This window comes from Stegastes partitus, unplaced genomic scaffold, assembly GCF_000690725.1.
Source record: "Stegastes partitus isolate 25-593 unplaced genomic scaffold, Stegastes_partitus-1.0.2 Scaffold168, whole genome shotgun sequence".
Taxonomy (NCBI): domain Eukaryota; kingdom Metazoa; phylum Chordata; class Actinopteri; family Pomacentridae; genus Stegastes; species Stegastes partitus.
Genome location: NW_007577899.1, coordinates 9,772 through 36,680, shown reverse-complemented (window position 1 = coordinate 36,680; position 26,909 = coordinate 9,772). Strand labels below are relative to the sequence as shown.

At 42.5% G+C, this 26,909-nt stretch overlaps 1 protein-coding gene across 1 annotated transcript; it reads left to right on the top strand.

Annotated features, from left to right (window-relative positions):
• Window positions 1-176: 176 nt before the first annotated feature.
• LOC103355768 (phosphatidylinositol-binding clathrin assembly protein-like) lies at window positions 177-26,295 on the top strand. The gene is made up of 2 exons (XM_008279682.1): window positions 177-1,405; window positions 26,084-26,295. The coding sequence occupies exons 1-2, from the start codon at window positions 1,276-1,278 to the stop codon at window positions 26,293-26,295; spliced, it is 342 nt and encodes a 113-aa protein (XP_008277904.1). The 5' UTR covers window positions 177-1,275.
• The last annotated feature ends 614 nt before the right edge of the window (window positions 26,296-26,909 follow it).

The following is a 26,909-nucleotide window of genomic DNA, read 5'->3' as shown; positions in this document are numbered from 1 at the left end:
TAGTAAAAGAAAGAAAGAAAGAAAGAACGAAAGAAAGAACGAAAGAAAGAAAGGTTAAGACTCTACAATATTAACCTTTTAATTTCATGAAGCTGTGTAAATTCCCGGGCGGTGAGGCGGCCCTGAACGCAGCACAGTTGTGAGATCAGCTGATTTTTTACGCTGCCATTTTGTCCGGCAGAGCAGCGAGCAGCCAGTCAGTCCGTAAAGAGAAACCACTGGCGAGACTTTTCACTCAGCGGCACCGGACGAGACTGTCGGATATTAAACCAGCCGATGATGTGGTGGCGGCAGCCCGCGGACAGCACCAACTGAGCCCGAGGACCGTGAACGGGAACCAGCGAGCTACGGGAGCTGTCATTTTTAACTTAGCGGGTCCGCCGGCTTCGCTCTCCGGTCACAGACTACAGACTCCGCTCGCGCTCTGGCTGCCTAGCTAACCCCGCTAGCTGCTCGGCTAACACCCGCCGCTCCTCGCGTCTCGTCTGAGCGCCAGAAACTGCACCTGTCCCGGCTGTCAGCGTCACAGTTACCTCTTAGGGACTTCAAACAATGTGCTGCTCGATCGTGAGTGACTTTTTACGGCCGAGGGGGGTTTTGACACACACTTTGCCGAGCGACCAGTGAAGCTACACGGCTCAAGCTAACAAGTTGACGTGGAGGAGGAACTCGAGGGTTTTTTCTTTTTTTTTTTTTTTTTTTTTGGATTGTCGAGATTGTTGTTGATGTTCTCCAAGCTGTGATTTCAGAAGGATTACTTTTTTCTAACCTTCCCAGAGGCGGACTTTTCTCTGAACCCTCACAGATCGTCCAGGTTACCAACCAGCGATGTTTATTTGTGGCCAGAAAGTAATTTCAAGTGTTTACAAATTCCACAGCGGGACTCTTTCCTGGTTCGAGTGCTGCAGCGGAAACATTAGCTAACACAGACTAGCTCAGATCAGTGTTGTCGTGTTTACTAGATAGATAGACGGAACAAACTGTTGCCAAACAATCTAACCACAGAGGAAAACTGCGCCTCAGCTGCGGAAGCCGATCACATCGATCTCGTACCTGCAGTTTGTTGTGATCTCACGTTACTGCACAGGTCTCCTGCGCACCTGGAAGCCAAGTTCAACGCAGCTGTGGGTGTGTGAGCCGAAACCCTTTACCTCCGCTTGACAGGGAAGTCACGTTGAGTTGTGTCCCGCGGGGAGTTGATCCATTGATCGGATCGTTATTGTGCTATTTTAGCCGATTGGGGGGAGACGAGCGGCAGCGAGAGAAACAGGAGCGATGTCGGGCCAATCCATCACGGATCGGATCGCAGCAGCGCAGCACAGCATGACCGGGTCGGCCATCAGCAAGGCTGTGTGCAAAGCCACCACACATGAAGTGAGCGGACCCAAGAAGAAACACCTCGACTGTGAGTACACCCCGTGTGTTGTGTTGTGTTGTGTGTGTGTTTGTGTGTCAGACAGCCGCAGGGCGTCCGAGGCAGACACACCGGTCCTCCTCTGGCCTGCCATGCCCACATTCCTTCACTCCACCTGGCTGGTTGGGCAGCATCAGGAAACAGCTGTGGACGCAAGAGAAACCCATTTACCTGAATGCTGCTTCTCATCCATTAGCTTCCTGGTTCTGGAGTCAGTTCTTATCACACAGCTGATTATATTTCCCAGCTATCTTTTTAAATGTTGAGTATTCATTTGGTCTAGAACTGCAGAAGAGATGGCATGTGTGTCTTTAGATCTAAAGTTAAAGCTGCAACTAATGAATATCTTCACTATATGTTAATCTTGTCTTGGTTAATCCAACTGTTTAAGCTTAAAAATGTCAGAAAATAGTTGAACACACAGTCCCATAGCCCAAAGCAATGCCTTCAGAAGATGTCTGCAACTGCTGTAACTGTGATCTAAATGAATCTATCACCTATTTCACCAGGAAGACAGAAGTCTAAACAGACTGTGGACATAAGAAAAACCCATTTACCTTTTGCTCATGTGCAACCAATCAGCTGCTTTTAAACAACATCCATTAGCTTCCTGATTCTGGAGTCAGTTCTTATCATACAGCTGATTATATTTCCCAACTGTCTTCTTGAGTTTTGAGTATTCCTGTATCTTTAAATCTAAAGTTAAAGCTGCAACTAATGGTTATCTTCTCTATATGTTACTCTGATTCTTGCCTTCTTGGTTAATCCAACTGTTTGAGCTTAAAAATGTCAGAAAATAGTTGAACACACAGTCCCATAGCCCAAAGCAATGTCTTCAGAAGATGTCTGCTGTAACTGTAATCTAAATGAATATATCACAAGACAATACTCATCTACCTTAACGTTTTGCTCATGTACAACCAGTCAGCTGCTTTAAAAATAAAACGAGTGACAACTATTAGCTTTGTGACTGTAAGTCCTGTTGTATTTCCTGTGCAAGCGTTTGGCCTCGAACTAGAACAAATATTGGCGAGTATGAAGTTAAAGCTGCAACTGATGACTATTTATCACCATTTCTTATTCTGACAGCCGCTTTCTTGGTGAATCCAAATGTTGTTTTGACTAAAAAATGTCAGAGAATAGTTCAAAATGGCCAATAAAAGGTCCCATAGCCCCAGGCAGTGTCTTCAAATGATGTCTGCAGCTGTAACTGTAATCAAAATGAATATATCACCCAGATGATCAGGAACTCAGCCTAAGCAGGCCCAAGAAAATCTCATTCACATTTTGTTCATCTACAAACAATCAGCTGCTTATAAAATGAGAAAACAAGTGACATCTATTAGCTTTGTGACACTGGAGTCAATTCTTATCAATATATTGAGCAGCTGTCGTCTAGAACTGCACAAATAATGGCAAGCGTGTCTTTATGTTTAAAAGTTAAAGCTGAGACTAAGGACTGTCTCCACCATTTGTTACTCTAATGAACGGCTTCAACTAATGTAATCTAAATTCATATATTTTCTTGATTCTTATTATCTAATATCTAATTATTATTATTTTTTAAACCGCTTATGAAGGTATGACTGCCGTGTAGAAGTGCACCACAAGGACTCACATATTGTGGGCCTATTTTAGGTAACCATAAGTTAGTTAAAAACAAATCTAGAATGCTCGTTCCAATTCCTGCTTGTTGACTTGTTGATATTACAGTAGGCTGAGGATGGTTCTGTGAGCCCTGATGTGGCCACCTCTTGGCTCTGCCCCTGACTATCCTCACTGTTTGTGGTAATTAATTATTAGTTAAGGCTTTAAAATGTTAGAAAACACGTTGTCCTAGAGCCCAGAGCGACGTCTTCAAATTATATCCACAACTAGTCTAAGTGTGATTAAAATCAATGTGTTCCCTAGATTATCATTTCTTATCTCTGCCAGTCCTCTCAAGCTCACTCAGCTTTGCTTTTATGAAATTAACTAAATATTTGCAGTGTTTTATGCACAAGATTAAAAATCCAAGGCTAAGTCTTAAGAAACTCCAGAAACCCAGGTACTGCTTCGCCTGTGGCGGGTAAACCGTGGTCTTGGGCGAAGCTGTGGTCTTTAAAAATAGTTTTTCATTTGATATTGATGCCTCCAGAGATGATTTTGTCCGATTAACTCTTTCACTGATTATAAAACAGCCAAGAAATGCTCATTATAAGTTCTCCTAATCTGCCTGACTAATTGTAAATGCTCGTTTTATCGGACCAACAGTCCAGAACTCAGAGATATTAATTCTAAATCAGGGTTTTTCTGGCTCTGAAAGGGCGTTTGGTGACTCGTTGCTTTTACTGTTTGTGTACAGTAAAATCAGTGAGTCCATGTTGCTGTATCTGACAGAAATCAGTGTATTTTTTTGACCATTTGATAAACCAAAATGCACATTGTACCTAATAAATGAAACCCAAGTGAACAGGACTGGTTTAAACACTTACAAGGCTTTTTTTTTGGTGGCTGGTTTAAAGACAATAAATGACCAACAAAAGCATAAAAGTTGTAAATTTCCAGACATTTTTTGTATTAAAAAAAGGTAAAATAATCTAAAAAGCTGCAGGTTAATTTCCTCAAAGTTGTTTGTTTTAACTGAGCAACAGTAAAAAATAAAAATCCAAAGATAGCAGTTTTAAACAATAACTGCTGAAACCCTTACAAATGAGTTTCCATTTGCTGCTCCACAGGAGTTAAACAGACAGTTACGGAAATGGTTGACGCTGTTTTTTGTCAATTGATGAATCTGATGCATAACGGGGGGAAAAACAAACACCTCCTCTCATTTGTGAAGCTGCAACCACCAACTGTTTGCGTGACAATACGCGACTTCCATGAAAAACATCTAGTGTTATGGGTCTGGCTCCGTTACAGAACTCTTGTAGCAGGTTCCTGTTGTGCAGACTTCAAGGCAAGTCACCAGCAGAGATAACAGAGCAAGTGACAGAAGCAACAGAAAGCAGTCTTTCATCAGACTTGCGGCCCAGGAAGGACAGACTGCGCTTATCTTGTTTCCAAGGAGAGACAAAAAGAAAGACAGAGCTGTAGACTCCACAATCTCACAGATCATGTTAGAATTTTCTCAAATGGCAGCTTTGGTGGCCTTTATTTGTCACGAAAACCTCCTTACAAAACGCTTCCAGGTGTGTCAGCATGGAGCAGCGTGCAGTCATCTTTTTATTCAGCTAATTGATCCCTGATTGTCGCTTTACATCCTGCTTTGGCAATAAAGGTTGGGTAATTGTACCAGTACAACCCACTCAAATTAGGCTTGAGTCATGTTGAAGGTGGCAGTGATGCAAATGGACCAAACACAAAAGAAAGAATGAATTAAAAGACGCATTTGAAGTGAGAATGAGTCACACAAAAGGCATATTCACAGTGCTGGTGTGAGACATTACTGGGACTAAATGTGCTGAAGTTCTGTTTTCTGGGAACTGCCTTTGTCGGCATGGCATGCACATGTTTGATGGATGCTTCGGCTCAGCTGCCTCGCATCCGTCAACTCGTCCTCGCTCGCAACGACTCAGCTGCTGACGTTCAACAAAAAGTCGTGCATTGTCTCTGCTTCCTTTGTGAACCTGGCCGGACCTGAACAGCCAATACGCCGCGTCAAGCTTAATCATTGTAGGATATTGATTTCTCTGTGAGAGCAACAACCTCAGTGCCGTTTGGGGGGGAACGGTCAGCGAGTGGTACGTTGCGTGATTGTCATGCTGTTTGTCCGTTTCATGATTTAACCATGGAGGTGACATGCGGTGTTGTAAGGCTGTCGGGTTCACTGTGTCGTCGGTGTTATAGTGAAGGGCAACCGGCAGGCAGGAGTAGAGGCAGGTTATGGGCTTGTTTGTCATTCGGCCGGGCAGGTAGTCAATGTGTGAGTCGGTACGCGAGCAGGGTATGCACGCAGGAAGTGTGTTCAATCGCTATTGAGTCAACTAGGCAGCCAGCTGATCCAACTGGCCGGGGAAGTAATGAACACAGGCAGCCAGGTGTGGTGGTTTACTGGGAGGTGAACCCTTACATTAAAGTTAAATGATGTGCTCCCACAGCTCTGACTGGCGTGAATGAATGCACAGCGCTGCATTGGAAGCACAAGAGGCTGATTCACAGGTGTGATGTGTGTGTGTATAGTGTAGTAAACACACACATTTCAGAAAGAGCAATTATTTTATTCCATTTCAATATATATATAAATTCATATGTTGGGGGAAGAAAACCCCAAAACCCAGATATTTTCAGTTCATGATGATTTACATGCATGAAAAGACCAACAAACCTGACGTGAGAAGCTGGGATCAGATGAGTAACCAGTGACCAGTTGTGTCTTTGTCAGTCATCTGATTGTTTATGAGTAGCTGGATGCTTAATTGAAACTAAATGGAGCTAAATTTGACTTAATTATCCTTGATCACCCTACTGGGACTTGTTTTGCCAGTTGTGTACTGAGGACCGTCATCTCTTCCATGGCCTGCAAATGTTAGCTTCCCCATATTACAACAACTCTGAGACAAACTTTGACGGTGCTGCACTGGGTCTAAAAACTGAAGACACAGCAGCCACAGAACGAGCGCCTTGTCTTGGCTGTACGTGCTGCAGATGTGGTGAATAAAAAGATTCAAGCTGGCCGCATTTCTTGCCAGTGTAGCCAAAGCCTTTTTACCAGGAAGTAGTCCCCCCCCACCCTCGAACCATCATTTAGTTCATCATTATTCTGGCCTGTCTCCGTGGGCCGAAGTGAAAAGTGGCACAGTCTGTGAAGTTATTGCTGGACATACAAGAGACACCAGCAAGATCACAAAAACACGAGCCAAAAATAACATTTTGATTGTGTATAAGAACACAATGTGAGTGAATCACTAGCGGGGCCCTGCCTGAACTTGAAATGCAGCCCAGCAGACCTTATAAATGGTATGACTTGTTTGGGATAATACAAGAATCTATTACATTCCATGATTATAATAGATTAAGAGAAGTGTGTAACTTTGCTGCCGTCAGTCTGTTAAGGTCACAGCGTTCTGTCGTTCACACACACGTCCCCTCATGTTTGTCATACAGACACATGAGGGACTGGATGGTAGTTGAAGGTTCAAGGATCTACTAACAGAGAAAAGACCAAACCTTTAGTAACAGCAGGCTTATCAGTGGAGACGGAATAAATCGAATGGCACATTTTACCAATATTATAATGGAAAAGTGTGCATGTCTGAGATGTTTTTAAGTGTCTGGCACTTTAATTTAGAACTACATACAAGCATCTGTGCCATGTGTGGTTATACTATTCAGTTACTTGATCAGTAGCTTTCAGACAATCAGAATCTACAATATCCGATGCCCATAGTCACAAGGGAATTTGCCTCCACCCAAATGCTGCAATTCCTACACAGTTTTGAAACCTATGGTCATGGAGGGGTGCTGAATATCTGCCATACTCTGCAGCAGTATGCTAATCTAATCTCAAGTTGTCACTCAAGATCGCTTTAAAATGCATTCAGGAGCTGCGGCTGAACTGCAGTTCATCTCGACTGCATCCAGGCACAATCTAGATACAGATGCTGCAGGAAAGTAGACGCTGCAGGCCTGAACAGAGAGGAGGTGTGTGAGGGGACGGCTGGCAGCTCAGTCAGCCAGCCCACTAGCTAGCACGTGAGACAGCTAACAAGTCCATCAGTGAGTAAACTGTATGCCTGCAGAGTCATTTATTAGTTGTCACAGAAAACCCTGTAAACCTTGACAGGCTTTGACGCTGAAAACCTCGGTTAGGTTGTGTTGTTGCCGAGTTTGTCTGTTTTTACCTCAACATCTATTTTTCACACAGTCAGAGCCCCTCACCTCTGCATACGCACACATATAAACACATAGCCATCATTTTCTATCGCTCTCCCCTTGGCACAAATTCACCGCAAGCAGCTGTGACTGTCTGACAGCAAGCTGTGAATGATCTCACCGGCATATTTGCATCTAGACCCAATAACCGAATAACCCTGGCAGAAGCCTGTCAGCGCTGCCAGCAGTGAGCATGTAAGGGTTCGGAGGGCCGCTGTTAGCTGGAGCAGCCGTGACATTCACGCACCGCTGGTGAAAATAAGTGCCGTTTTAAAGCCATTTAGTGTCATGATTGCGACTGTCCACCTCAATTAACCCCAGCATGTGAGTCAGCGGCAAAAATGACGAGTCTGTTCCCATCAGATTTGAAAAGCTTTCCTATTTATGCAGATTATCTTCATAAAAATCAATGCTGGAGGGTCAAAGCGTGGTGAAAAATGTCTGTTTCTGTTTGTGCACCCTTTTGCAGTTCACAGGTTGTCAAGGTGAGAGATAATTGTTTGTTAAATCCAGCCTTTATAAGCGCCTAAGTGATTGCCATGGCAGAAAAACACGCACACTTGCAAGGCCACTTTTTTCCCACTTTGGCATCACTGAGACGCTGATTGTTTTACCATTGTACAGCTGTTAGAGAGAAGTTGTGACATTTAAACTCAAGTCTAGTTTCCCCTTCAGCGACACTCTGTTGTCATGGCAGCAAACCAGCCAACTGGCTTGTGTTAAATGGACTACAGTTGACAGGGAAAGTTGGATGGCGAAATCGGCTGCCGACTCTGTAACAGCGCCGCTTTTACAACCTTTGTTTATACGGTTGAGTGGTTGGGTGTTTATTTAGCGCTTCTTAGAGGAAGACTCTAATAAAGGTTTCCAGTAATTCAGGTAATAGAATATCTAATAATCGTAAATAAATGGCAGCTGGAGGAATTACTTTGTGCTTCTGCCATTTATCGGCTTGACTGAGTGACTGTGGGGAAGTTTCTCCAGCACTTAACCTCTGTGAACAATTTACACCTTGACATCACATGAGAGGTACTTTCTCATCATGTGAGAGCCATTTCAGACACATAAATGGAGGTGCGAATGAACTGGTCTAAGTGGCTGGTAAGTGAAGCGGCTTGTTACAGCTCACAGTCGAACTGCTGCCAATGAGCCTCCTCTAAACCATCTGTCTTCTTTGTCCAAAACGTGTCCTTCATTGTCTTCGAGGCGTGAATCAGAGGAAGTGGGAAGATAGGAGGTGAGGTGTAATCAGCCATGGAAGGGTGACCGAGACAAAGAAATCTGACCTGAAGTATGACGGAAGTCAATCTGGCGGAAACCTCACAAGCAACAATTTAATGATGTTAAGAGATGTGATATTTAGATGAGGATGGTTGGTGTGTGACTAACTTTAGAGGTGGTGCAGCATGCTTTAAACAAAGTGATTGTAAGACAACATTTAAAGCACTTCCTTCCAAAAAAAAAAAGTAGGTTTAGGGTTAAAATATATAAATACATTTACAGGACAGGTGGCTGTGGACTAGCATGCCTTGGAAGACGTACATGGAAGCCAATAACTTGAGTGACTGAGGGTGAAGGGGCTCCATAATCGAGTATGACGGCCTGTTTATGAGCCAGTGAGGGAGCACACTCGAGTCTGTTCATACACCCGAACTGAGAGCTTTTATTTTGTGCTTTAACAGGGGTTTGCATCTAATCAAGCGTCTATTGCCAACCCTTAATAACACAAAAGTATGACAGCCCACCCTAAGCTGGGTCCAACACATTTTGACAAGCCGCTCAGTGAGACAGTGAGAAGGGCAGGATTTGAGCCTTTCTCATAACATCTGCACCTACTGCTGGTCCTACTTTTTGCTTTAGATGTGGCTGGGCAACACGTCATCCAGACTAATTCGTTTCAGGAATTTCCTGCTCAAGTCCCAGCAGCCTCTGAAGTAAGTACATGACAGAAAGTCGGCTTGCAGAGGAACCTTGGGTTAGCGGGTTAGCAGACATCAATCTCGCTGAAGTGCCTTTGGTCAACACAATGGCTCTAAAAAAGAGCTTTTATCCAGCTGATCTCGACCTTCGACTTCTCAGAGGACAGGGACAAGTGAAAAAGACTTCACCTACGAGTTCCTCCAAGGAATCCCAATAATACGTTTACTGTGTCTCTAATGGTCAGCAGTGCTGGTAAAGTAGCCTCCGTGTTGTCATTACACTGAAACAGTCTGTTGCCAGGATACATTTGACATGTTTTTGACCCTTCTGCCTGCTTTGCTGACTGTTCCAAGAAGTACGTTGCATGTAGTCTAAAATAGACACGGACAGCAGATGTGCACACGGTTCTGGTAATACCACGTTGGGCGTCTGCCCACTTGGATTGTTGACTCATGTTTGTAGGCTGTACGGTCTTTACAGATGTATGCAGATGACAAAATTTGCATCATCTGCATTCTCAAAGCAACAGCAGAAAGTCTAACTTATGTTAAACAGTAAAGCCCATCAAAGGAATCTGTTTTCTTTCAGTACTCTAAAAAAAAGCCTCAACCACGTAATGGTAGTTTTTGTTGTCATGCTATTATAGCTGCGCTGAAAGGTGCTGATGACCTGCCAAAGTGGCAGGTACTTGCTAGTGAAAGTAAAAATGACATTTGGCTGGTGTTGTGTTCTGGCCCTGTCCAGGCAGTTTTACACCGGCCCATATGCCATTTTGTGCAGAATTCTTAACCACAGCTTTTGGCTCAGCTGCTTTGTCAGGCTGTCCTGTTATTGAGTGCCTTTTCAGGCTTTTCTCCTCAGTAGCAGCTAAGGTTATGGTCTCTTAATACAACATGCCACATCATTTTTACCAGGTGGCTGAGCTGCTGGCCCACATGTCCTTTAACATCATGTTGTGCTGGGCTCTTTTTAGCCAAACCTTAAAACTAGGTTACACTTACATGACAAATTGATGTGGCGCTAGAGTCGTCCTCTGCAGCGACACTTTGACTGGCTCTGTCTGGGATACAGCGTCTGTGTTTCTCTGGGTTAGTTCAGTAGGCAAACAGAGATGCTGTGTGCAGGAAGTTAAACGTTATAGGTCTATTTCAGACAGAAGCGTGCAGGTCACCTTGGCTGCTGTTCATTGTGCATGCATACATACATGTGGGCGGGTGTGGTGGAATGTGTTCAGGTATATCGGTGGGACTGGATTTGGTGCCTCAAAGCACTTCAAAGTTGGTATGTTTTTGTGTATGTGTTAGATAAGTGGCATTGATGTGTATAATTACCTGTGTGGGAACTTCTCTTCAAATACTTTTGGGTAGTTTAATCTCTTTCCCTGTAAAAGTGCAATATTTGTGTAGGTGGGCAGTAAAAATAGCTCGTAATATGTTTTCAATTCCAGCAGTCACACTGGCAGCTGAGGGGGCGACATTGTTCTGACAGTCTGGTCACATAAACAAGACCCATGAAAGAGAAGCAGTTAACGCTAGACTGTCTCTGTTCTACTGTATATTGCAGGACAAACAGCACAGAGTGCATAGAAGCTGCCAGTGACTCAGCAGGTGTTGAAATAACATGAAAGAGAATCGGTGCTAGCGTTAGACAGCCAGACTAACTAGCTTCCATTTTCCAGGTGAAGGCATGTTGTAGTCGAGCTTCTGCTTTCTGACGTGCTCTCACAAATGTTGAATATTGTAAAGGGGCATGCGTCTTAAATTACTTATTGTTGATACCCAGCGCTGGATTGTTGAAGGGAGAAAGAAAACAAGAAGAAACTCCGGACTGACAGGAGCTAACAGCAAGTCTGGATTGAACGGACTCAAGATTCTGCAAATGTGTCTTAAACGGCTTTATCCTCGTTTGCAAAATGGCATCACATGCACACCAGCAACACTACAGTTGTCCTCATGCAAAAAAGCGTGGAGAATTTAAATTTCTTTTGGACTTTCAAGATCAATATGTTTGCTGTTGAATCTTTATTCCTCCCATCGTGTGTCCTTCTCTGTCACGCTGTCACTCCGTCCCCGTCCATTCTTTACTCTTCTGCTCTCTCATTACACAGTGCACACACATGGAGTGATTTATTACCATGCGCTGAATACCACCAGCCAAAGTATTCAGAGAGCAGAAAAGGTTCAGTGTAGTTTCGGGACATTTAAAAGGCACGCGTATTTCCTGCTATTTGTGTTGCATTGATTCCAGCGCCGATAGACCCCGCTGCTGGGTGTAGCTGCCTCACACAAGGGGGACGCCTGTGTCTTAAGTGATTGTAGGTGAGTCTAATGCTATCTAAACAGAGCGGGACAGCCCCTCCCTGGCTGCAGAGCAGAGATAGGCACAGTTTGGACTACCAGGCAGGAAAACAGCTTACTGCTGACTGCTGTCTGTTTCAAGTCAAGCCCAGGGGAATGCACGTGTCGTGAAGAGTTGGGCGTGTGAGACTGTGTGTGTGTTGGAGGAGGGAGGAATTGCAACGGTATCTCTGCGTCTCTAGGGAGTGCTTCAGTAGCTTTGAGTGTGTATGGCATCAGGTTGAGACACAGTCAGTGAATATGCAGCATGCTTAAGTCGCGATCGAGCGAACAAATATCACTGCAAAGTTCACATTGAAGCACATTCAACAGGAGCCCGCGTTATCAATCACAACAACTCCGAGGAGAAGCAGTATTAGCCCATTTTTTATTAAGTGTGTAATGCATAATTCAGGATCTATAAAATATTTGTATCATTACTTAAAGCCTTAATTGGCTTTGAATTGGTTGGCTACATTTCATTACTTTAGTCATGTTATTGCTCGAGAGTCCCAGTGTGATTAATTTTCTATAGCATTTCACACATACTCTCCCTCGTGTACCCATTTATTATTGTGAAAATAATCAAGTTAAATACATCTTCAGCTCTTCCCGTCCTAGATATCTTTGTGCTTTTGCAGAAATGGCACTTGTCACTCACTGCACAGCAAATATCTGCCCTTGTACAAACATTCCTGGTCCATATAGAGTGCACCTGAATTGTAAACGCTCTTTAGAAGTCAATATTGATGAGCGAGTGGCTCGTTAATATCCTGAGTCTAATTTACTGTAGTCAGTCAGGAGCCCCGCTGCTGGAATGTAGCATAAGGAAATTACACATTAAAGCTTCACTAATCAATAGTTTTATATCAGCAATGAATCAAATGACTGTACGTAACGTTGAAGGCTGCTTGTACAAGAAACCCGCAGAGTATTATCACCCGACTCTGCCATTTCCCACAGCTTTATGGGGCATTTGAATGCTCTTTAAGGGCCTTGTTTTGGTTTCCTGTCCCACAGCTTTACTGTTTTAATTCTCTGTCACTGCTCTCAGCAACCTGGTTTCCATCTGCAGTGGGCTGCTGTGTGCAGGATAAAAAAAAAAGCTTTGATAAAGAGAGTCGGCCATACTGGAGCATTTAGTCAACAAAGAGACTGTGGAGACCAAAACAGAGTTATAAGCAGAGCGGATATTGCATCTTTACACAGTTAATTGAATATTTATTAGGATTTTTTTGGCTTTTCACAAGTAAACGAACATCAAACACGATATTGAAGTTAAAAGGTGCACGACTTGTAAAAACAAATCACTTGGTTGTCATTTGGATAAAATTGGCTTTTCAAACTGTAAGTTGTTGTGCTGCAGTTGCTTCATGAGGAGACTAGAGGCTTCTCTGTGTGGCCTGCATGTGAAGCCTCAGGAAACATCTGTACATAGTTATGTCTGTCAATGAGCAGATGTTTAGCAAGTGAGGCGTTTTAAGTAAATGTTGTGTTTAATATGTTGAGAACCTGGTGGAACCCACCCACTCCCCACGGGGAGAACATGCAGACTCCACACAGAAAGATCTCGGGTGTCCTCACTGGGACACGAACCAGCGACCTTCTTGCTGCGAGGCGACGGTGCTAACCACTGAGCCACCTTGCAGCCCCACAATAAAAGTGTTCTGTTTATTTGAAAATGAAAGTGCAATGAAACATTTTTGTCCCTGAAATCAATGAATAATCATGATCTCAATGTTGATCAAAATAATTTTCGGGGCGATTTTATGTAAATGTTTGAGCTCGTTCTGCGTTTTCATCAATTAATGCAGCTTTAAAACAGTGAAACGGCCACATGTGGTGGTGCTGTCTCCCCTAAAGATAAATTGATGTGTGGGTTCAAAGAAATCCTCCCATCTCTTTGTCTCGAAACACTTTAAAGCTGCGGCTACAACTAATGATTATTTGATTGCTTTCAAAGTTACTCAGATTAGAATAATATGAAAATTGAGAAAAAGCAGCAAATCCTCACAGTGGAGAAGCTTAAATCTGAGTGGATTCGGTTTAGTTTTTGCTTTTAAAACCATCATAACATTATCACAATAATAGTTGATTCACTCTTGGTTGGTAAATTACATCCAAAACCCACTGGATGATCTAAAAATACCTCGTTGCCGAGCTTAAAACGTGGTTTATTATTAGCCCCTCATTAGCTGACATTGTGGAGTTAAAAGTGAAATCAGTGCTTATACAAGTATTAATTATATAATTTCCCTCCTCGGTAGACGGAAACAAACGGGAACTAACCACACATTGCACATTGTTCTGCATCTGCAGATACACCTCTGGAAGCACAATTATCACAAGACCAAGATTTAGTTTCATTTGATTCCCTTTTGTTTTTTCAGGGAACTTCGCCGGGCTCGTCGGGTTAAGTGTCCTCCTCAAGGGAACGCTTGCCTACACAAATCCAATGTACTGTACTATACATAGGAAACACCGTACACTCCTTTTACCACACATTTAGTGTGTTAGATAATGATAGTACATGGTTTGAAATAGGCTTTGTGTGTCTGTCTGTGTGTGTGTGTGTTTGGGAACATTCAGTGCTTCTGTTCCCGTCCCGTTCTGATGTCTGGTTATTTTTAGCCGTGTTCTCTCCGGAGCCTTTGGCTGGGTTCAACTGCTTATTTTTCTTGCCGTACTCTACCTGTGTGCGTGTACGTCTGTCTGCATGCCTTGCCTGCCATTCTCTCTGTCGGTGTCACTCCCTTTTTCTGACAGAAACCGGCAGACGTTCCCCCAAGACGTTCGTGCGGAGACACTCTCTCTGAGACGTACACGCAGAGACTTCAATCCTATTCACTTGACAAGATTTCCCGAATCCCCCCATGAAAACAGTGCAGTTGGAGAAGAGAAGAGAGGGAGTTTGTCTCCGTCTCTTCCTCGCTGAGTATCTATCTTTCTGAGTGTGTGACAGGGGCACAAAAGAGAGGAGAAACTGCTCTTATTTAGACCTCAAGGGGAGAATTAAAGCTATAGAACCAGAGCTGGTCTATTAATAGAGCAACTTCTGGTGACACTCTGTCGTCTCCCGTCCCCTTAACTCTCTCCTCCTCCCACACTTCCTTGTTCATCATCTCATCCCTCCTTCTGTCTTCCCTCCTCGTCTTGCCGCCTAACTCTGGTATCAATCTCACCTTTTGTCTCCAAATACACATCCTGACGCCTGACTTTTCCCGGTCATGTTCTGTTTCAATTAAAAACCGGAGCACCTTGTTGCTTGGGATCAGCGTGAAAGATCACACGAGGCTCTAAACACTGATCCCCTCTCAACTTCAGGTGCAAAAATTTTGCAGCTAACAGTAGAAAACAGTGAAAAGAAAACAAATTTCTTGTTTGCTGGAGTTGTTCCTCGACGCTTTTAGGTGTGACAATCTATAATTATGTTGATGTTGTCGCTGTAGCCCACTGTGCTGCATATGCTGCTTTGAGAAAAGTTTGAAAAACAGATATACTGGATTTTTCTTTATGACTTTTCAACTTGGATTTTGATGCAATTACCAGCCTGTAGTTTGTGATTGAGGAAACACTGAGCACATAATGCCTTTTTCCAATTACATTTAGTGTTCTTGTGTTTCTGAAACGGGTGCAGCAGCCGTCGCCCATCTGGCTCGTAGCCTACAGCTCACTAGGCTACGCTAATTTCAGTTAATGAATTAATTTCTTCGTTTCATGAATCCCCCCCTTCACTCCGTTGTTTCTCCGAACACCCGAACGCACTTCAGCCACAAATATTTTCCTCGCTTTAAGCCCCGAGCTCGCCACAGAAGACAAAGAACAGCAGCGAATTCTTTTACTTGAGAAGTTGGAACGAGAAAATCTCCGGCATTTTTGCTCGGAATGACGAGGATTAGGAGAATAGTTGTTTAAACAGTGTTATTTTGTCATTCGCCCAGTTCTAGTTGTGGTGGGATATTTTGAAATTGCCTTGTAAAATAATACTTCAGTCCACATTTTTGGGTAATTTCAAGAAGTTTTATCATTTTCACGTACTAAAAACCAGAGTTTCGAGGATGCCATTGGCTTTTTTTTGTTTTCTGTGAGATACAGAAATAAAAAGTGGTTTGTTTGTTGCTCCTAAATAGAACCTCATAACTACAGTGAACACGAACTCCTGTGCTGAGAGAGTCGAATCACTTTTCAATTCTCTGACAAACATAAATACAGATCAATGGCGTTCATCTGTCGTGTGATTGGCTACATCGCCAGCAAAGTGAGCAATCACAGGAAGAATTGAATGTGACGCAGAGTCTCTGATGGCGCAGGAGAAGCTTTGTTTCCTCACGTCAACGCCACAAAACAAGATTGGCGTTTTCATATTCATCCGCTCTTTAGAGCATTTACAAAAGGCACTCTTTGAGGTTTTTCTAAAAAACGCCGGCTTAGCGTGATTGTAAATCCAAGAATGAAACGGAAAGATGTGTTTTCAAATTTAGCAGGCTTACAATTCTCTTAGAATTCTTCACACCTCTGTGTTGGTTTTCCTCCTCCTCCTATCCGGAGGATTTGAGAGGGAAGAAAGAGGGAGGGAGGGCTGGACGGGGAATCCTCTTTTGAGGCAAACCCTTTCTACAGTCCCTAACACAAAGACAGACAGAGGAGAGAAGGAGATTACTAGTACATGCCAGACAAGGTGCTGATACTGCCGAGTGTTAATCTTTAACAGATTGGGGCCGCACTCCTCCTGCTGCCTTCAGTGGCTGCCTTTTTATCTGTGTGGTGTCTGTTAGTGCCGACATCCTCCTCTGGCTCGCTACCTGTGCAGGTTTTGAATGAAGGTCAGTCAACTCTGTGGCAGTGCTCTTGTTCCGTTAGCGGTGTTATTAAACCTTGATCATCTCGATTCCCTATGGAATGACTTGAGCTGCAGTGTGGCTCAGTAGTTAGAGGCGTCGTCCTTCAACTGGATGAGTAACGTTCAGGCTCTGCTTTCCTCAAGTGTCCTACAGCTGGAAGTGCCCTTGAGCAACACACTGAACGTCTGCCAGCAACAGAGGTGGTGGTCGACCTCTGACCTTCTGAGTAAGAGAAGACACATTTCCATGAGATCAGAAAGAATATTATAATAAAATGAATATATTCCAGAAAGTGTGGATTGAATTGGATAAAAACTTAAAGGCTGCTATTTTTATGCTATATTGTGAATTCATTAGCAAGTTTTCATGATTGTGTGAGATTCTTTAAACTATATCTGATCTATGTTTAGGCATCGAGAGGCCAGATGAAGAAAATAACGGGTGTCGTCGTGGCTTCTTGCTCCTCAGAAGTCTGGCAGGGCAGCGTTCCTTATTGTGATTCCACCGGCAGTCATGTGTCAGTGTTTCGACACAGAAGTGTGTGAAAACACACAGCCCCTCTCTTCATAAGAATCTCCGTTAAATGCCTAAAATCTCCTGTGTGGATTTGCCCAGATTGGTTCTTTACATAGCAGCCCTGTTCAGGAATTCCATCTATGTGAACCTGACCTTCCCTCTGGAGTCTCTAAAGGGACTTAAATGTGGAGAGATTGGACGGTGCCAAGCATGCAAAGCGAGGCACCGACGTCCCTTCATGACCACATTTTAAAAATACCAGAGTGGGATTGTGCAGTTGATCTGGATTCAGGACTCACTGGATTTCAGTCCAGTGATAGAAACTAATGTGATTTAAAGGAATTATAGGAACTCAAGGCTGGATTAGTTTTTGTTTTTTTTTGCAAAACTGGTCTTTTTATTTGTAAACCAGTGTGTTGATCAGCTGCCATCTGTATTAATGGTAGAGAATAGATAAATGAATCCATAGCTGGTATTGTACAAAAACACTTTAAGGATGATTAACTTAAAGTCTTGCTCACCATGACTGGGTTAGATCTGCTATGTAATCAAACACTGCGGTAGTTTCCATCACTAGCAGGGCTGTTTCTGCAAGAATCTGTTTGCAGGCAAGTCGAAGACAAATTTCCTTTACCTGCTGGAAGAACTGAGGCGAGACACAAATTTGCAAACATGCAAACTTAATCTGCACGTATAATTTCAGTAAAAGTATACGTAGGTTTACGTTACATATTTTTAAAGGCTGTTTTCTCAGCATCCAGAACTCTCTAGCTCAGTAGCACTCACACAGGCCTGCACCAAACTTTATTTATATCTATATTCTGAGGGTTTTTACAGAGTTCATATATTATTCATAGCTTGATTTATAGAACATTTTATTCCTAAAAACATGGCAAAAAGTGATTTTATTATTATTTTTTTTGGCCTTTCACAATATTTTTGATTAATGCAGCGATAAAACGAGATAAATCTCTTTAGTATATGTCTTTGGCACAAATATGCCAAAGTTTTTGATTAATTCAATTAATTGGATTAATGCAACACTTAATTTGCCTCATAAACGTACTATATCAAGCACCCTGTAAGGCAAAAGACTGGTGAATTTTTTAAGATTTTGCTCTGTTGACTTGTAGCCTCTAAACCAGAAACACCATTGGTTCTAATGTTATGTGGCGCTCGTTACTCGGCTTTATAGATAAATCAGTAGCTCCTACATTCAGAACATCGATCTGAAATGAACGTATTTTCTCCCGATACGTCCGACTCAGATTGCATCACTGAATAATCAGGTATTGATCCAGTTGTTTCATAGAGTAGCAGCCGCTCACAGTTCAGACCCAGATGCATCAAACTCTGAGTAGATTCACTGCTGTACGTACTTACAAATACAGAAACTTGCCTCCAGATTCATGTATGCATATTACAGACACAGAAAGCTGCCTGGTTCTGTTTTCTGAATCTTAATCATGGTGGAAGCTGGTGAACATGCATGAGCTTTATTTCTACTCCCACATCTAGATCCATAAATAAACCTTCATACATGTGACTGCTGCACACAGCTGTGACTATTAATAGCGTCGCATTCATTCATTCATCACATGTACCTGTGAATTGTTGTTAAAATGATAAAATGATCTTCATAAACATCAGAAGGATAATCGAAGATGCATCTGCAGCGATCATAGTGAAGGAGATTTAAAAGAACAAGGACGTAAAGGCAGGCAGATAAAATGTAATGATCAGATTCATCACTTCTAACTATGGTTTCAGATACTAGGATTATGAATTATAAAATGTATAGATATAACATAAAAAATATCTATAAAAATGATGAAATTCATTTCTCATAAATAATTTAGAATTAAATGTCTAATTGCAGCTCTGAGTGACTTTTTAAAAAAAGTTGTTTCACTGATGTTTTATAATTTTGCAATCGACAAGCCTCAATAATGAATCCATTTTAAATCAAAATTGCAAATCACAAAGACTACAGCTGAGATGTTCTGTTCTCCTGCATGTTGGACCAGAGTTTAACTGTCGTGTCAGCTGTTTTACAAATTGATGCTCCTCCTTGTGCCACCTTTTAGACTTTATCTCACGTGTTAATGCTCTGTTACATGATGTAATTCTATCATACAGTAAATAAGATTTAAAAATATCTCAATCAGAAATTCTAATCAGTGTCATAAAAATCACAGATAGATATTTTCTCCAGTTGTTCAGTTGCACTACATGGAGTTGAAATTTATTATGAACATTTTGTATTTGCAGAAAAGTCTTTTTTTTTTCTCAATCAAGTGACTTTTGTGCTTGGACAAATGAAAAGTAAACTTGTTTGTCCAAATGACAATTGCCTCCCAAAGTTAAGCCCTTCAGCAATAATGACTGTCTGTGGTTTGGGTTGCAGAGGAAACTGAAGTTAATACTTGTGGATTGTTGGGATTCTTTAGCCATTTCTGGCACCATTGTGTCATCTTATAGCATGGCAGCTGATCCCATGCGGCTGAAATGGATTAAATAAAGTAGATGGAGAGCAGAGGGAGAGGAGGAAGAGGCTTAAAGTGACAAGCAGAGAGAGAAAAGGCAGTCGCAAACAGGTAATTAGTGAACTTGTTAGAATAGTTTGTCTGCGGATCAGAAGAGATGAAGGAGATGAAAGTGTATGAAGAAGCAGGAGTGTGTGTGTGTAGGTGTGTGTAGGTGTGTGCAGGTGTAGGTGTGTGTGTGTGTGTGTGTGTGTGTGTGTGTGTGTGTGTGCGTGTCCTGGTAGCAGGTGGATATTTGGGAACTTAAAGGTGGATGAAGAGACGGATGGAGAGCAGAGATAGAAGGTAGCCAGCTGGGCCAGATGTGATCTCTGTCTCCTCCCACCCGTCTTCATCTGCTGGATCTGACCACCTGCTTTCTCTCTGTCACACTCACAGAAACACACAAACAAACGGGTAATCCCCGCCGTTCAGGACTGTAGATGCTTCCTGACAAAACAACCTAATTATTAACCAAACTACACCGCAGAATATTGATAGATTTCTCTTTGTTTTGTTTTTTTTTGTACACAAGCTTCCTTATCCGATCCGAGCCTGGTTCCTCCGGCTCTCACGCGGGTCCCTCGGTACCAGGAAGTCTCTGGTCGGTTGTGTTTCAATCGAAGGCCACAGAGGTCGAGCGTTGACCAGCAACAATGGAGCTCAGATCAGAGAGGAACAGAGAAGGTCACTGTTAGGGATGAGATCACATCTACTCAGCAGTCATTCCTCCCACATGTGTAAATGTGAGTGTGTTGGTTCAGCAGTCACGCTGCTAATTCATTGTATAGGACAGCAGCTATCTGATGGCTGTGGCAGCTTAACAGATGAGGAGAAATAAATGCAAGAGTTTTCCTTTAATATAAGAAGAAAAGGAGAAAAAACAGCCACTCCCTTTAATGCGACTAAACTCACACAGACAGTGCAGACACATTAGAAAGCGTTCTGTTTATTTGGGTGCAGGCTGCAGTGGCATCAGGTTACGTTAAATATCCCAGATGTCCTCCTGGTGTCTGGATTATTTCTCTTTCTGAATATTAGCCTTCAAGCTGCATTTCTTATTGCACACAAAAAAGGGATCATCTGCTCTACCTGAAATTGATTAAGGTTGAAACACACAAATATTTTCCTCATTAATGTATTAAAATTGTGCAAAAATTCAAGTTTGAGTTAACTAATTTAATAACAAATAAAATCAAATCCTTGCATCAAGTGAAATGTTGGCGTTTTGACTAAAAGAAGTATTCAGAGTTTGTTAAAGCAGGTGCAGGTTTGCTATTCTATGATGAATTTATCTACTGTCCATCTAAATTCTGTCTGTATTGTATTTTTTCTTTGGTTTAATTGTTTAATTTATAAAATGTCTTCGTTCAGACCCTGAAAATTAAAAGAAATTATTTATTGCTGCGATTAAATAAAAAAAGGATCAGTGTAAAAAATGTAGGAAATCTGCTCGCTCACGTCTGCATGCTAAGTGCTATGCCAAAGCTAGTAGCCAGCTAGCTTAGCATAAAGCTGGGAGAAACTTGAGATCAGCAGGATATAATATGATTATTAAGAAGCTCTTGAGTTTCTGATACGTGGAGTTTTTATACAATTGGAGGTGAGCCACCCTCAGATTACCAGCTAAGCTAACTACCTACAACTCTTAGTGAGGAAGCGAGCGAGCTTATCTCTTCAAGTTACACAACCACAAACAGAACACCTTTATATAGAAACAGGGCTTTTCCAGGCTTAGTTTGGGCCTAAGGGGGGACGACAACGCACAACATGAAGATAAGTTTGTGCACAGCAGAACCAATGAGCCTGTGTTTGACAGAAATCGTGCATTTTCTTCTGATTTCTGACAATTTGAGAAACAAAAATGTCTGATTTTCTTCCGTAAATGTGACCCTGTCCCCACAAAATTGCATTCCTATACAATTTAAGAAAAAAACCCCATAAAATCTAAGCTTGGGAGGCATAAACCAGAGGTTGAAGATGAGGGATCATCAGTATTAGATGTATTAGACTTTAGATTTTTACACTCTTTCTGGTTCGATTCAGACACCAATGCTACATGGTTAGCTTTAGGAAAACATCACGCCTTATTGTACAATTTTGCATGTTCCTGTTCATTATTCCTCGGTTAGGTGTAGGAATAATATCATGGCTGGAGTTAAAATGCGACCCTTTTACTACATGTTTAAAGCTTCTTCTCCATTTTCTGGCTGACGAGGCCCAACTCATCCAATATGTGATTGGTTGGCTGACGAAGAGGGACAGTAAAGCTCTAAAATTAATCTACTTTCCCTCAAAATGTAACTGAGAATGCGGTTTAGTTGTTGAGGATTATAATTTTGTGGAAACCAGGTTGGTAAATAGAACCCCACTTAACAGCTCAGGTGTAAAATATATATAATTCTCTACATTTGTGTGATTGTCCTTCGGCGCTGGCTGAAACCTCGAAGTGCCAAATGTTCCTCTGTGCAGCAGAAACCCTGAAAAATGGACAACAAATCCGATACCAAGTGTGGGAATTATAATTAAGAATTTATGAGCTTTGAAAATCTGCAACCCAAAATAATCAATTAGAAGTGTATAATCTTTAATCAAAATTATACTCCGTCACAGCCCAGATCCCCGTGCTGCTCAGTGCCATGCAGGCTGGCCTTAAATACTCTGCTTAATGTAATGCAGGGTAAGGCAATTAAAACCGTACAGTACAATCAAATTCCCACCTCGACCCCCTCCGCTCACCTCTGAAAGAACACTTGTGGTGCGACTTTTGGCGTTGTGTAATGCTTTCTCGTACGCCGAGCGCTTCGGTCCTCTGTTGTCTAACTATCTTGTAATGTGTGGGCGCCAATTAGCGGGGTCAGATTTGTTGTGAAGCTGCCGTGCAGGTAATTGCTTGTAGGATGTCGAGATGTTGGTCAGAGCCTTGCAGTTGAGGATTGTTAGAGTGAATCTTATGTATTTTTCCATTTGCGGTTGGAATAATTGCTCGGGCTGTGCTAGGAAAAAAAATATTACATCCCCAGCTGTGCTTCTGCTGCGGACCACACGAGGAACGAGAGCAGAGATAAAGCGAGGCGAGGAGGCTTGTTGAGCTGTGTGTGGATTCCCGCAAATTGTCTGGATGAAGAGACACTCATGTCTCACATGTCTCATTATCTCTTCTCATTTGTCTATCTCTTCCCCTTTCCTCTATTCTTGATCAGTCGTCGCACTCTCTCTGTTTTTATGTTTTCCTCTCTTTATACCTCTCTGTTGGACTCTTATCTTCTCTCTTTTACTCCCTCATCACTCTGTTCTCTTTCTGTCTCCTTCCCTTCACCCCCGTCTTCCTTTTTTCCCTGCCATATGTTTGTCTCAATTGCCTCGCCTTCCTTTTTCTCTCCCTGGTCTGGGATCAGTGGCATCTAATGCTTTCCACTCTGCCTGATTAAGTCAGCACATGTACCCTCTTTACATTATCACTTCCACACACACACACACACACACACTCATGCACGAGCGTCCCCACAGACCTAATCAGTCCTTCTCTTAGTTCTCTCTCTCACACCACTCCAGACCTAATGAAAAAACATGAGATCTGCTAAAAAAGAAAGGCGAGATGGACAGATGGAACAGACAGAGAGAGAAAAGGTGGCAACAAAAAACAAAATGGAGTGCAGGGAAAGAAAACAGAAGAGCAGCGAGGCAATTAATTCATTAACAAAGCCACCAGTCGCTCCTAATACCTGTTTCCACTTCACAGATATTAATTGTTTCCAATCAGCATTCATAATATCATGCAGCGATGCAGTAGGAGGGAAAACGGGTTGCACAGAGACAGAAAGGCAAGGTGAGGCTTTTGAAAAGACTCATTCAACATGCTGATGCATTCGTATGGCCGGGACCATTTGAAATTCAGATACACTCAGTTAGCCGCTAAACGTCGTTCTGGTTGGCTGTCACTCGCGCCGCTAAATGCAGCTAAATGGATGTATTGTGCTGTAATGCACCTTTGTATTACATTACTCTAACACTCATTTGTATCGACTAAATAGTCCAGTGCCCGCTGTGTGGTGGGGGAGAAGTGGGAGAGGTGCCATGTTGAGGGAATGATTGAGAATCGTCCTGGAAGTCTGCTGTGTTTTCTTACTGTATATATATTTATATGTGTGTGTGTGTGTGTGTGTGGGCAAGTGCTTGAGGGAGATAATGCGTTAAGTGAGTGAAGGAAAGAGCGAAGATGGCCTTCATTGAATGAGTGTGTGCACCTGCGCGTGCTCGGACGTGCGTGGACACCTGATTATGATGATGAAGTCTCCCGACGGGACTCTTTCTGCTACAGTCCTCCAGTAGTCTAATGAGAAGCTGTTTCCGTAGTTACCAGGTGTGAGAGCCGGCAGCTCATAATGTCCTGTGGTGAAGAACAAAGGATGAGGAGAAGAGGTGGCTGGAGAGAGAGACAGAGCGGAAGTAAAGGCGAAGGAATGAAAGGGGCGGAGGACGGCAGAGAAACGAGACTAGAGGGAAAAAAAAACAAAAAACCTGATATTGGGTGTGAATGATCAATTTAGCTGTGTGTGTCTGTATTGATGTTTTTACTTGAGTGGCTCGCTGTGGGTGTTGCATGTGGTGAGTGAAGACACTGAATCTTTATAATAAGCCAGGGGACCTGAACACGCATCAGTTCAAATTGATCTCCATTAAAGTGGTGAGAACAGCGAGGCGGGGCCAGCTGTTCGGCTCTGGTCAGATCGCATTAGGCACCTTCCAGCTGAAGTAAAAATGTAAGAGGGTTTTATGCATTGCTCCAACTTTAATTGAACTGCTTAATAAGCACTTGGGCCTTTTCTCTTTGAAAAAAAAAAAATAGGCCATCTGTCTTCTCCCTGTCTTCTCTAAAATGGAAATTTTGAAATGCGTGCATATTTGGGGGTTCAAAGACGAGCTGGTAAACAAAATTAGCACAGGGAAATGCTTAGTTTCAGGCATATTGGTGTATTCTTTTGAAAATAACCACTTAAACCTTTTCATCAAGGTGTAACATGAACCGTCCGATGCAACAGCTCAACCTTTAGGAAGGTTATTATCACGGTGTATGGAACAGCTGCAGAACAGCAGGAGCACCTCAATATTTAAGACATTTAATTTTGACTGATCTGACAAAAAAAGCTCCAAACATTACACCACAGTATTATGCAGATGCTACAGCAGGGTGATTGAATTAAATGCTCTCAGATTGTACAAGTCCAGTAGAGTTGGGTCTGTTTTGCTCCAGTCAGTGTTGCATTAGAAAGCTGCAGCACCCAGTCATCCTTCAGTCACGTGCTGCTGCTTTGCTTTTCCATATTTTACAGTCATTTAAATCGAAGCTGCATGTAACACGATGAGCAGCGATGAAAAGCTTTTTAATTTGGTGAGAAAAACATGATCTTACTTTAGTGTTTCAGTGAAAATGTCAGTGTTTTATGTTAGAATTTTGCAAATTTTGCACCACAAAGATGTATTTATGTGAAATGGATGTGTCTGGTAGCATTTAGAGACGGGACTTTGTTTATTTCTGTGTGAATATTTATACGTTGGCCTGCTTTATTCTACATCTGGCCATAGAATAGAAATTCATTCTGATTGTTTTCTTGTTTCTTTGGTCAACAAAATCTCACTAAACTGGAAAATGTCTGGTAAGTTCCCAGACTCCAGTGTTATGTCTCCAGATGTCTTTTCTGTTTAAACAGCAGTCCTACACCAAAGGATATTAATTTACTGAGAACCAAACGGGAGGCAGGAGCACAGTGCTTAATTCACAGCCTTTTGTTGTGCACACAGATGAACACTGCTGTGTCTTCATCAGAGCTGAGAAGCACCTGCTCCAGCTGCAGTCTGCTCCTGGATGTGAACTCAGATCATAGAAGACTGTGAAATGGAGAAAATATTCACATTTGAGAAGCTGTGAATTTTAGCCATTTTGAAAAATGACTTAATTGATTATCAAAATTGCTTCAAATGAGCTCTCTGTTGTTAAATGTTCAATGCTAAGTTTCTCGGCATCAATCAAACGGGGCAAAATGTTTAAAAGAAAATTAGATAGATGCTGAGAAGCACTACAAATGAGATATCGTCTCCTTCCGTGAATCCGATGGCAGGCTTTGTAAATAGTTCATAGTGAAACTAAGCAGTTTTTTAATTACGATCAATAAATCAGCGTGACTGGAAAGTGCCACTTGAGAACATGCAGCGCCTCCTGTTAGACTATATGCTGTCGAACACGCACACCTGTGTACTTGTCAGTGTCACAACATGATAGGATATTAGTGAGCACTCCCTATTTCTGGTCTCGGAGGCTGCCAGTTTTGCAACTTGACATTCTTGCGCCCGAAGGTTCAATTTTCCTCCAGGTTCGGTGAGTGAATGACACCTGAACTTCTGCTGGCACATCTCGAGAGAACGGAGGAGTGGGAGATGGTGCGGCTGAGTGAGGTTAGAGAAAGTTCTGCAGATGTCCTTCACACTTAGTTCGCTTAAGAATTCAGCCGAAATCCGTGCGCCGTCTGTCCTTGCCGTGTCCGCGTTTTGCTGCGTGTGAAAAGTAATTTGCTGTTGATTTCGATCAGGGTTAAAAGCTTTTCTCATCATCGCTCTGGTTTCTGCTGGTGTCTAACTCACTGTGTTGCTTTTTTTTTTTTTTTCTCCACCCTGGACCAGATTTGATCCACTGCACCAATGAGATGAACGTGAACATTCCCCAGCTGGCGGACACGCTGTTTGAGCGCACAGCCAACTCCAGCTGGGTGGTGGTCTTCAAAGCCCTTATCACCACCCACCACCTCATGATGTACGGCAACGAGGTAGGAGACGCACATTCACACGAACAAAAGCGCTGCAGGGCAGTCGGCGCAGGAAACATCAATAAGTGATATTATTACTCAACTCTGTCTCGCCCACATGCTCATAAATACAAACATACATATTTGGATCTTTTATTCATGTCCATATCGGCATTATGGTCCGCAGTGGGGGGAGTGGGAGGGCGACTGAATCATATGGGATGCAAACGGCATGTGGACGACTGAGGAAGTACATATTGAACACAAGGCGTGAATGATTGAAATAGCTGTGGAGTACAGAGAAATTAATTAGCTCGGTACGGGCTGCAGGCAGGATGGGGGACAAGGATGGAAGCAAATGAATAATCAAATAAATTAACATTATTATAAAAACATGGTTGGAAGCTGCAGGAATAACACAGTCCCTCCACAGATTTGCATTCAAACATTCAAAGACAATCATCTTAAATTAAAAGTCGAGTAACCCTGCTGTGTTCCGGAGAACTTTCCTATTAATTGTGATGAATTCTGATCAAGACCCATGTCAGCAGAATGTCTCGGTTTATATGCGACAGCGGGGCGTTTGAAAGGGAGAGCAGAGATTTGTAGATTCATTCTTTGTAGTTGCATTAATTTATTACCAGACAGAAGCAGACGATGCTTTGTCCTTCAAATACACTATTGTAGTTTATACTGATCCTCTA